Here is a 12194-nt window from a genome sequence, read left to right as displayed (position 1 = left end):
GATCCAGCAGTTTTCAAAGAAGGAGATCGAGGACCTGCTTCGCAAGGGAGCTTACGCTGCCATCATGGAAGAGGATGACGAGGGCTCCAAGTTCTGCGAAGAAGACATTGACCAGATCTTGCTTCGCCGCACAACCACCATCACCATTGAGAGCGAAGGCAAAGGGTCCACCTTCGCCAAGGTACCTGCTCCCTCCCGTGCTACTCTCTGCTCTTTTTCAATGTTTTGAGTCATTCCAGAAGAGTTCTTGGATCCTTTGCTGGTTGATAGAGTGGCTGAGAGGGGCAGTTGGGCTCAGAAGAGTAAAGGGGGGAAGAAAAGAATTTCTGTGCAGCACCAGCACTGTGCTAGCTGATACGTGGACTCCAGAAATGGATATCCCTGTTCCTTTAAGTTTCTTGCATTCTGTGCTAGAAAAAATACAGCAAGGAAGCATGTTTGGGATTGCCAAAAGAATATCAAAGTTTTGGAAGGCTTTGCTGGTGAAACAGAGGACAGAAAAGTTGTGGGGTGTGCCTTGATAAAGAGTTCCAAAGCAGATTTCGAAGAACTGTGTGTTCTTTTGCCTGCTTTTCTCCGTGTCCTCAAAGACTTTATTTTAAAATAAAGTTTCTCTAGATCCTTTGACAATTGCCAGGTTTGGTGTTCGAGAGCAGGTTTAAACGTCTTCCAAATAATAGCAAGAATGAAGGATTTCTTTATAGAGCAGCCCTCTGTAATCCCTCTTCTTCCTTCCCAGGCAAGTTTTGTGGCTTCTGAGAACAGAACAGACATTGCCTTGGACGATCCAAACTTCTGGCAGAAGTGGGCCAAGAAGGCAGATTTGGATCTTGATATGCTGAATAGCAAGGTATGCCGGGAGAGGGAAGGCCATGTCAGAGGTGTTTAATACTTGACTGACTGCTGTACAGCCCTGTCCTATGAATGCTTACTGTTACGGAATTTTTTTAAAAAAATACTCTGCTATAATTTTATTTTCCCTAACAGCTGTCACCCTCCATTAATTAAGACACCATACTGTGATCAATGAAGAAATATGAGCTTTAGTTCATAAATAAAACTCAGATGCTATGCCTTGTTAGGACATATGCATAAAGATCAGCCATAGCAGAGAATCTTAGAGCCAAGCTACAAGTGACACCTGACACAGGTTGGACACTTGTCAGCTTACCTCAAGTTTTGATGGGAAATGTAGGCGTCCTGGTTTTACAGCTTGGTTCTCCGTTACAGCTGCAAGACCAGGATGCCTACATTTCCCATCAAAAACTGAGGGAAGCTGACAAGTGTCCAACCTGTGTCAGGCGTCACTGGTAGCTTGGCTTTCATATACTTTCAAAACTAATTATTTACAGAATAAAAGATAAAAATCGTTACACAAAGCTGATACAAAAAATTCTTCAAAATTACGTTCTTCAGGAGACATGGCACCAAAACAGGCCTGATTGACAGGACAATAAAATCTCACTGTAATATAAACATGCTAAATGTCAGATGCCACACAAGAGTTTTGGGTCTCTTCCTGAGAGACTGCTTATCCAAGGTTAATTCTTGAGTTCAAAGTGTTGACATTTTCTCCTTATTGTAGGGCTTCCTGACCTACAATTTTTAGTGTTTTAAACTGCATCGGAAGAAATCTGCTTACAAAGAAAAGCTTTTGCCTTCTGTGCGAGAGGGCAGCTCCAATAATGCTCATACATAGGTCTTTAGACTAGGGGTCATGAAAAAAATTGCTTTACACTTACTCAGAAGTCCTGTTGAGTTCAATGGGGCTTGCTTCCAAGTAAAGGCACCAAGGGTTGCAGTGTTAGTATTATTAGAACAATTTCATACCTACTCCATCCTGATGCATGGAGTCTTTTTCATGTGTGGGATTCCTTCTAACAAACCGCCCACAACATGACAGCAGCCTATCCAGCCCCCTGCCTATTTGAAACTGACGTTTGGTCATGCAAAGAATTTGCTCTTCAGAATTACTCGTGGAAGGGCCGAAAAGATTAACAGGAGTTGACTTTTTCCGCTTTCCAGAACAACCTGGTGATAGACACACCCCGGGTGCGGAAGCAGACTCGTCACTTCAGCACCCTGAAGGACGATGACTTGGTGGAGTTCTCCGACTTGGAAAGCGACGATGATGACCGGCCGCGTTCCCGGCGCCACGACCGGCACCACCATCCTCTCCACCATTCGTACGGGCGCACGGACTGCTTCCAGGTGGAGAAACAACTGCTGGTCTATGGGTATGTGGCATAAGAGGGAGGCAGCGAGAGACATAATGGGATGCGGTGGAGAGGGGCCCTTTTAACCTGTGGGCGAGGGAGGGAGATGTCTGACTTTGGGGGAGAAGACGACGCTGACTTCCCGCATTTGTGTGGCAGCTGGGGCCGCTGGCGGGAGATCCTGTCGCACGGACGATTCAAGAGGCGCATGTCGGAGCGGGATGTGGAGACCATCTGCCGCGCCATCTTGGTGTACTGCTTGATGCACTACCGGGGAGACGAGAACATCAAGGGATTCATCTGGGATCTCATCAGCCCGGTTGAGAACGGCAAAGCCAAGGAGCTTCAGAACCACTCTGGTAAGGGGACCCAGTTTTCTTTTTCCTTTCCAGGCCACAGAGTCCTTTCCTTGTTCCGTTGTGGAGGCCTAGACCAAACCTGTGGCTGCCGTTTTATGACAAGCCAGTTGGGACACTGCTCTTGGGCTGTTTTGGGGCGGGGTGGGTGGGATGTCTTGTGTCTGGGAAATACAAGACAGCGGGAGTTAAAGGGCATAGGATGCTGGCATTCAGCTGGCTCCTGCAGAAGGCAGGTGTCTGTTTTCAGTATCCCATAGAGGGGTTGGTGGGGGCTGAATGAGTTTTGAAATTTTTTTTCCAATGCGTTGAACTAGACACATGATGAAAAGCTGGGACCACCCTAATCCCTATTGCCCTGGTTCCATGTTATACCTAGAGAGCCATGGCCCTCCTCTGAGCTCACTTCCTGTTCCTCGGACAGGCCTGTCCATCCCGGTCCCCCGGGGTCGCAAGGGGAAGAAGGTGAAGTCCCAGACCACTTTCGACGTCCAGAAAGCCGAATGGATTCGCAAGTACAACCCAGACACCCTCTTCCAGGACGAGGGCTACAAGAAGCACCTCAAACACCAGTGCAACAAGTAAGGCGGGATCCGGCACTGCCCATCGGCACAGCTAGAAAGGGGGAAGCCCTGAATGTGTGTCTCTCAAACCCCATAAAGACAAGATTACTACCATTCTGACATATTTGGGGGCTGAGACCAATTGTGGGGCTTTGCCTACAGGTTTATGATCCCCCTGGTTTCCCATGAAACATAGAGCTGGAAGGGACCCCAGATGTCATGGAGTCCAATGCTCTGCTCAGTGCAGGAAATTCACAGTTACTTCCCCCACTTCACCTTCCCCAGTATTCCCTGCTCCATACCCAGATGAAGGCAAAAAAACACCAGGCTCCCTGACCAATCTGGTCTGGAGGAAAATTGTTACATGACCCTAAAGTGGCAGTTGGCATTATCCTGGGCATATAAGAAAGGGCCACAGGAGCCTGGCGTTGGCTCATCCCTTCCTGCTCTCCTTCTCACAGTCTGCCTAAATTCATATGGAGTCACAAAATCATCATTGCTGATGTGGACTCAAATGGAGTCAGATGGCCATTTAACTTGTTCTTAAATACCTCCGAGGAACAGGAGCCCATCACCTCCCGAGGAAGCTTGTTCCACTGAGGAACCGCTCTGTCAGGAAGTTCTTCCTAATGTTTAGCCAAAAATTCTTTTTCAGAGGAACATGTTTTCTGAAAAATAAAATGCAGGACTACTTGCACTGTTCCCTTGTTATTTCTCTTACTTTTTCCACGAGAACAAAAATCCATAAGGATGCAAGAATCCTGCAGGTTCAGGCTGGTGTCCCTCTAGTCTGGCATCCTGTTTCATGGAGTGGCTGGTCCAGTTGACCTGGAAGGCCAACAGACAGGGCACAGAAGCCAAATGTGGTATTGCCTTCCTTACTACCTCTGAATATGGAGTTGCCATTTAGTCACTAGGGCTTATAATGTTGCCACCCACTTGTTTTCTCCCATGTGTCACTTGCCTGGCCCAGTCCTGGGGGTGAAATGGGGAATTATTTCTGTCACCTTGTACTGACTAGCAAATGAAAAGGGCAGACTCCTGGGGTACTAGTGGTGGTGTTAAATAAAGGACGTACAGTCCCTTGTTGTGACCAGTGTCACTTTCTTCTCCTAGGGTGCTGCTACGGGTGCGCATGCTCTATTACCTGCGCCAGGAGGTGATTGGGGACCAGGCTGAAAAAGTGTTGGCCGGCAGCCTTGCCAGGTAATATCTCCTCTCCCCACCCCCTCTCCTGCAGGTCCTCCAAGCACCAGGTTACACTTTAATGTAGAAGCAGCCGTGCATGATCAGAGCTAGAGATGGGCATGAACCGAATTATAAACCAAAGTTCATCACGAACCAGGCTGGTTCGTGGTTCGCAAACTGGCAGTTCATGGGAGCTCATTTCTCATGAACCACGGCAAATTTTAGCCCAGTTTGTTTGGTTCGTATTTTGGTTCATCACTACAGACAGCCTGGAGCTGATCAATCAGTTTCCTAGGCAACGAGGGTGGATGGGCTCACTCTCTGCAGACATTCTGCTGACCCGGAAGTGACATTTTCACGAACTGAACGAACTGGTTCGCGAGCCAAGACAAGTTTGTGAAAGTTCATGGTTCATGAAACGTGACAAACCACAAACCGCATGAACTGCCGTTTTCCCGGTTCGTGCCCATCTCTAATCAGAGCAAGTTTTCGGCATGCTGTTCAGACCAGTGGCTACCCGAATGCCTCCAGCAGACTGACAAGCACGGCACAAAGGCATCCTTCTGTTGCAGCCCGCCCCCTCACCCACCAGCACTGATATTCAGAGGGTTCTTGTTTTAAGAATCTATCTTTTGATGAGCAGGATTTGAGTCCAGTGGCACCTTAAAGACCAACAAGATTTCTAGGGTATAAATGTTCAAGAGACAAAGCTCCCGTTGTCAGATACTGCACCTCTTTTGATGACTTGGGTCACATAAACCTCTGGCCCTTCCCGTGAAATGAATTTGAATGTAAATTCACATTCATGTTTTGGCCTTCTGCCCCCTCTTTTCACATGTTTCATCTTATTGGTCTTTGGAGTCATGCAAATAATCCCCGGTGTACCGGAAGTCTGTGTAATGCTCTCTTAGGCTTCTGAGACATTGACTAGACATTTCCTATGTGATTTCCAAGCTTACCTCTGCAGTTATAGAATAGCTTGTTTAGAACAGCAAAAATAGCCAGCCCTATCAATATTGAGATGTCTCACATGCTTGCTGACATCCTGCTTTATTTTCCAAGTGGAAAAAGTGTAGATGGGTTAGGGAGGAATGTAGGACTTGGATATCATCTATATCAGTGGGATGGGCTTCATGTTTCCAGGGAATGCTCAATAACACTTTGAGAGTTGATGTAGCAGTTTTCTTTGGATTGTTTGGTTTTCGACTCTGTTCAGGTGCCCCTTCCTATCTACATTTCTATCCTGCTCTTCCTCTAAGAATCTCTCTCCCCCCACATCTCCATTTTGTTGTCACAAGAACCCTGTGAGGTAGGCTAGGCTGAGAAAATGACTGGCAGAAGTTCACCCAGTGAGTTTCACTGAGACACCACACCACCTCCCTTACAGGTGACATTTTATATTATGTCATTTTCAGGGGCAGAGGACCAGCTTTTTTCTCGGTTGACATAAAACATCTGCGCATACCTGTCACTCAGCCCTGTGGGTAGGGTGGGGATTTCTGCCAGGAGCTACCGCTGTCTGAAGGTGTTTGCCTGCTTCTGCTTGAAATCTTTACTTTTCTCTTGTGTTCTTTTCCCCCTGCCCACCAGTGAGACTGACATCTGGTTTCCGCTGGTGGATCAAGCAGAGGTCCCCACGGCCTGGTGGGATGCGGAAGCTGACAAGTCTTTGCTCCTGGGGGTCTTCAAGCATGGTAGGTGGGAGGGCAATGCTTTGGGGGGAAGGGATTCACGGCCCGTCTGTAGTGAGCCATTTTACCCATTGGGACATCCTTGACAAAGAGGCACACGGGGCAGTAGTCTAGCTAAATTCTCACCTCTGCCACGATCCCATGTGGCATCTTGATAGTTGGATGATCACAAACGGTAGCAGAGGGTAGGGGCAGTACATTATGTCCCCTGCAGGGCCTTGCGCTTTGCGGATAAGCAGCTACTGGTGGTCCCCTGCTCAAGGGATATTCACCTAGTCTCAGAAAGAGCCAGGGCCTTTTTGGCTCTGACTGACCTGGTGGAACAAACTCCCATTGGAGATCTGGGCCCTGTTGGATTTGTTGCAGTTTCGCAGGGCCTGTAAGACGGAGGTGTTCTGCCGAGCCTTTGGTTGAGAGCCGGCATTCTATCCCCCCTTTTGATCGCCACGTCCCCGTTCTGTCCTACCCTGAGCGCTATACTACGGCTGAATCTTTAGCTTTTTATACTCTTTGAGACTGGCCTATGGAATCTATTGACAATGCCTGAAATTGAGATTGAATTATTGTGATATGTGACTTGCTTTTTATAGTTTTCTGCTTTTAAACTTTTATTGAATATTGCTATTGATACATTTAGCTGCCCTGAGTCCGTTCGCAAGAAGGACGGGATATAAACTGAATAAAATAAAATAAAATAATGGTGACCTGTGAATGTAGGGATTTTGTGTATTTTTAGCCTTCTGTCTTAGAAATTTTATTCTAAGGGTGATGTTGAAGGGAACAAAGGCTTAAGCCCACACCCTCCCTCCTTTTTCATCTCTAGGCTATGAGAAGTACAACACAATGCGTGCGGACCCTGCACTTTGCTTCTTGGAGAAGGCAGGTCGCCCCGACGACAAAGCCATTGCGGCTGAACATCGCCTCGATGTTGGGGAGGGGTGAGTGGCTGCTGTGGGACTTGGCTGCTGCTGAGGGCAGGAATAGGTTGGAGGGAGATACAAAAAAAGGGAGGAGCATAGACCCATGCACCCATGATGACCCGCCATGCTAATACCGAGGCACCGAATCGAGCCTTTTGCTCTGAATCGGGTGTCAGTGAGTTAAGCTTGCTTCTCACAAGAAGACCTGAGGTGCATGCATGAAGAAACAAGAGGGAGGAACATTTTTGTACCTTAGATCGCTAACCAGGTTTTCCCCACTGACAGAGTGGATTTTGACAAAGATTGCGAAGACCCGGAATACAAACCTGTCGGTGGCCCTGCCAAGGAGCATGAAGACGAGGTCAGTCCCTGAACCATATGTACAGATACAAGCCCCCCAGCCTCCTACTTCAGGCGCTGAACACAGCCACTCTGACAGTCAGGCAGGGGAGAGGCTTGAACCTTTTGAATTTTGGGCTGAAAGCTCTGCCTTCACAGAGGCCCTGGCTCTCCAACCCCCTTGGTACGTCTTTGGGGTGTACTCACATCTGAAACTAAGCTTCTACTAGCCAAAAGAAAGATGTATCTTTCTCTTGGAAAGCTTTCAGCAATTAGTTCTCAGACCTGTCAAACAGCTAAGTTCTTTGAACCACCTGTTTATCAGTACATTTATTTTATACCGGGTTCAATGTTGCTTTGCAACTCCTTATCAAACACACAGACACCTGTCTAGAGTTTATTTCACTTTATTGAAAATACACCCTAGTTTTTAATGAAGCAAGTAATTAAAATATAAACGGTTATTAATATAAATCCTATAAAAACAGAACACAGAAAGGCAATAAGAAATAAGTTTGCTAACATTTCTTAATAAATTCCAAGTTGAACATAATCAAAGTTTCTATGAAATGCATAGGTAAAAATAAAATTCTCACCTAAATTCTCTCGAGATTTCTTCCATCGGAGCTCTGACATTCTATCTGAATTTGCGTTTTTATAAGTCGTCATATGCAAATATCTAAGGTCTATTCACATGATTGCACAAACAAACGATAATTGGTCTGATGCTTCATTGAATATTCATAATTTCTATTGTATAACCTTCCAATTAGTAAAAAAAGACGTTATACTCAAACTTGCAAAACAAAACTATAAATCTCTGAGAAATGTCAGAAAAAGTTAAGTTGAGAGATCACTGTTGGTTGAATCTCTGATAGAGGAACATTAATCTTGATAAAGTCCACTATTTTAATTAACTGTCAAAAGATTAAAGCACACCTAAAAACACACAGACGGTTCATGCAAAGTTTGAAAGTTCATCTAGAATACAAGTGCTTGGCCTAGTATTGCTAAGTATTGATTATTGTCATGTGCTTTTATCTATATTGGTACAACACAGACATTGCTTTTAAAGAGTGCTCACAAAAGCATTAAGCAACGAAAAGACAGGCAGCTGCTACAAAAACAGCCTAGGTGTTGCTAACTAAAATTCTAGCTATCTAAAATCTTTTAAAGAGCTGACTAACTTAAGTGTCACTGATCAACTTCCAAAAGATGTTCATCTTACTCATCTGGTAGCAGGCAGGCCCTCTCCATGCTGAGTTGGTGCAGCAGGGAGGCTTGCCAAGGTGAAGAAGACAAAGGAAAGGGTGCAAAGCGCGCTGAAAGGATAACTTGTCTAGCCCCCAGTGGGTCACCAGGCAACTCAGGAGCCAATCAGGGTTTGGCAGCTAATTGGCATTACTGCGATGAGAACATACAGGGAGGATGAGATAAGGAGCTCTCCGAGACTGACTTTCAAGGCTGTTCACTTAGTACTCAGAGAGTGCTTGGAAGTGTTAAGTTAGCAGAGACTGGGAGCCAAAACACACGAGAAGAAATACCTAGATTCAGCACGTGATCTCTTACCTCAAGGTTTGCCGGGATCTGTAGGTGTCCTGGAATCTTAAAGTTTAGCATTTACAGAGCAGCAGGAAGGGAAATACAGGCGCCTGCATTTCCCTTCCCCTTCCTGCTGCTCTGTAAGTGCTAAACTTGTTCTCTTACCTCAAGGTTTGTTGGGAAGTGTAGGCATCCTGGAAGCTTAAAGTTTAGCATTTACAGAGCAGCAGGAAGGGAAATACAGGCGCCTGTATTTCCCTTCCCCTTCCTGCTGCTCTGTAAATGCTAAACTTTAAGCTTCCAGGACGCCTACAGATCCCGGCAAACCTTGAGGTAAGAGAACACGTGCTGAACCTGGGTATTTCTTCTCGTGTGTTTTGGCTCTGGGTGTCTCAACTAGACCTGGATCTGCCAGAGTAACTTCTCTTTGTATGGGTTCTATGGGGCTTAGGAGACAAACTTTCACACAATTGCAAGTAAGAATTTTTTTAAAAAAACCGTATAACAATAAATACAATACAACTATTTTTTCCCTCTAAGTAAACTAAGTGCAACCATACAGAAACTTTTAGCCAACAATGTCTTTGAAAAGTCAACAGTTCAACTTAGTGGAATCAGACAACAAGTGATAGAGTCCTTCTTTCACTGTCTTTCCAGTCCGAAGCAACTGCAGCCCAGGCTTCTGTCCTCTTCTTGGGAAATTACAGCCCTGCAAAAATAATACTATCCCAGTAACACCAACCAAACACAATGCCCAAACGCCACTTTTAGTCATATTATTCACATACAACATTTGATGACCTTCTTCAAGGTGATAAGAGCATGTTAGTTATTATTCAGCTCCTCAGCAACCAGCTTCCTCCTCAGCTGCCTGGATCTAGCTACTGACTCCGCCATACTGAGCGAAACCAGTTACCTCATAGGGGTTACACCAGCACTTAGTACACTGAACCGTACTGAACCAATCTTCAGCCGTTTTAGCTGGAACTCTGCATTTCAGGCTAACTTTCCACACACCGTATCATAGAAACGGTCCCAGAATCTTGATTGCCTTGATGTAAAATGCAGTGATGTAAAATGTCAGAAGCAAGGAAGGACAATGAACAAGGCATCCAAATGCTTTCTTCGTTTTCAGCCCACAGGATTGTAGGTCAATATGTCAACTTTTTTTTTAAGGCACTGAATTGAAGGGTCAAAGCGGCAGCGTCCAGCCCTGCGTTCATGTTGCCGATGTTTTTGTTACAGGCTGACCCGTTGATGATGATGGACGAGGAAGTATCTGTGGTGGATGGCGAGGAAGGTAAATGCTATGTACAGTACTGCCGAGAGGATGCGGATGAAACAGGCGGCAGAAGGCCCAAATGGGTCGAGCGTCTTGTCTCCTGGGCCGTGGTGGGCAGCAGCGAGAGGGTGGATAGAAATCAAAGTGACCCTGTTTGCACCTTTCCCATAGGCCAACCGGGAAACCTGTTCTGGCCCCCAGCCTCAGCACTCACGGCCCGTTTGCGAAGGCTCATCACTGCCTTCCAGCGGAGTTACAAGCGTGAGCAGCTCAAGATGGAGGCAGCGGAGCGTGGGGACCGACGGCGGCGGCGTTGCGAGGCAGCCTTCAAGCTGAAGGAGATGGTGCGGCGGGAGAAGCAGCAGAGGTGGGTTCCTGGGCTGGCTGTGGGATGTTGGGGAGGTGGCACGTCTTTGCACTCCTTTTCCCATTGCTGCAGTTCAAGCTGAAATAATCCAACTCGTGTCTGAGTTTTGAAACTTGAATAAATGGGGAGAATCAATATGTTATGACTGTGAACGAAATGGTACTTAGGGGGGAAACATGGCAGGGTGGATCCATTGGGGGAAACAAGTTGCAAGCGGCATTTATTTGTTTTCCAGCTTTGTTTCTAAAATGCAACTATGCGATCTCTTACATGATAGCTTTGAAAACATTCGTTTTTTTAAAAAAGAGGAGTCTTGTGCCACCCTTAAGATTCATCTGAGTGATTTACTGTGGTCTGACCTTTTGCTAATTAGGAACAGGGTGAAAGTGGTGTTCAGCCGTTTTCTTACTTGGTACTCTGAACTAGTACCAGCCATCTTCTGCTTTGAGCAACCCCGAAAGAGAGATCCCGAGAAGAAATTTAACCTTCACCCCTGACTAGGAGGCAGAGTTTACCGCATTAAATTTCATGGGCTTTGGATCGTATGAACAAGTAACCTTTGTCATGGGGCACATTTCTACTTCTGCTAGCCCTACTGTTTGTACAGGATGGTTTTCAATGCACATTTGTGTCAACGGAAGTGTTGGTGGAAGAGGAGGAGAGCTTCACAGCACAGCTACCTAATGCATGCAAAACTCATTCATAGAATTCAAGCCTTGGCACTTCACAGTGCCAGAAGATTCCCTTTTTTCTTTACTGTAACATAACGGTTTAAAATAAATTGCTTTGTTCCAATTGAAAAAAATGAAATCCGGCTCTCAAGTCACAGTTGACTTATGGCGACCCCTGGTGGGGTTTTCATGGCAAGAGACTAACAGAGGTGGTTTGCAATTACACATTAAAAAAATGTTCAGAAAATTGACATGCTTTCCACTTGGACCTTCACACATTGGACAAGACTCCATTCAATTTAAGGAGGTCTCCAATGTCATCTCCTCCAAGGTGGACCTGAATTCCGGTGTAGTGCCTCGGGTTTCTGCCATAAGGGGAAGAAAAGAGCCCTTCCAATAAAGCAAAGCTCTTGAGGTCAACAAGAAGATCAAGTCAAGCTTCAGCTTGTTATGATCCTGTTGCATTAAGAAGCTCATTAGAAATGGCCCAGGGTCACTGTGATCACCCTTATTTTTGAGGTAGGAGGGGGAACCAGGATTTTAATTGGCTGAGTAGGAGATCTCCCTTTGCACTGATGCTCCCCTCTTAATCTTTCCCCCCACCCCTTATTTTATTTTCAAAGGTGGACACGTCGAGAGCAGTCAGACTTCTACCGCGTGGTCTCCACGTTCGGAGTGGAGTATGACCCAGACACCATGCGTTTCCACTGGAGCCGCTTCCGGGCCCTCGCCCGGCTGGACAAGAAGACGGACGAGAGCCTTGCCAAGTATTTCCACGGTTTCGTGGCCATGTGCCGGCAAGTGTGCCGGCTGCCACCTGCTGCAGGCGATGGTTAGTAACATTCTGGGAAGGAGAGGGTAAAGGAATATCCTCGTGTAGCATGATCGTTCCTTTGCAAGTTGATTTATGTATCAGTTTGGTGCGGTTAAGAGCGGCAGGACTGTAATCTGGAGAACCGGGTTTGATTCCCCACTCCTCCGCTGAAAGCCAGCTGGGTGACCTTGGGTCAGTCACAGCTTCTCGAAGCTCTCTCAGCCCCACCCACCTCACAGGGTGAT

The 12194-nt window shown here is 46.4% G+C and overlaps 1 protein-coding gene and 1 non-coding gene across 4 annotated transcripts in view; both read left to right on the top strand.

Moving 5' to 3' along the window:
• Window positions 1-12194, top strand: part of CHD8 (chromodomain helicase DNA binding protein 8) — a 61288-nt gene that overhangs the window by 37414 nt on the left and 11680 nt on the right. For 2 of the 3 annotated variants that reach the window (XM_054992616.1, XM_054992614.1), the window contains exons 20-31: window positions 2-181; window positions 740-850; window positions 2026-2237; window positions 2376-2575; window positions 2997-3153; window positions 4252-4341; window positions 5914-6017; window positions 6838-6952; window positions 7220-7295; window positions 10061-10115; window positions 10269-10464; window positions 11759-11967. In XM_054992616.1, coding sequence (XP_054848591.1) covers window positions 2-181; window positions 740-850; window positions 2026-2237; window positions 2376-2575; window positions 2997-3153; window positions 4252-4341; window positions 5914-6017; window positions 6838-6952; window positions 7220-7295; window positions 10061-10115; window positions 10269-10464; window positions 11759-11967 — 1705 coding nt within the window. Of the gene's footprint in view, window position 1; window positions 182-739; window positions 851-2025; window positions 2238-2375; window positions 2576-2951; window positions 3154-4251; window positions 4342-5913; window positions 6018-6837; window positions 6953-7219; window positions 7296-10060; window positions 10116-10268; window positions 10465-11758; window positions 11968-12194 lie in introns of all 3 variants that reach the window. The other variant, XM_054992615.1, reaches the window with a different exon arrangement.
• LOC129340760 (small nucleolar RNA U6-53/MBII-28) lies at window positions 7041-7148 on the top strand. Its single transcript, XR_008598063.1, has one exon. It is a non-coding gene; the product is annotated as a small nucleolar RNA U6-53/MBII-28 (small nucleolar RNA).

Source organism: Eublepharis macularius, chromosome 12 (assembly GCF_028583425.1).
Source record: "Eublepharis macularius isolate TG4126 chromosome 12, MPM_Emac_v1.0, whole genome shotgun sequence".
NCBI classification, from domain to species: Eukaryota; Metazoa; Chordata; class Lepidosauria; order Squamata; family Eublepharidae; genus Eublepharis; species Eublepharis macularius.
The sequence above is the reverse complement of the archived record's forward strand: the minus strand, read 5'-3'. Positions and strand labels throughout refer to the sequence as shown.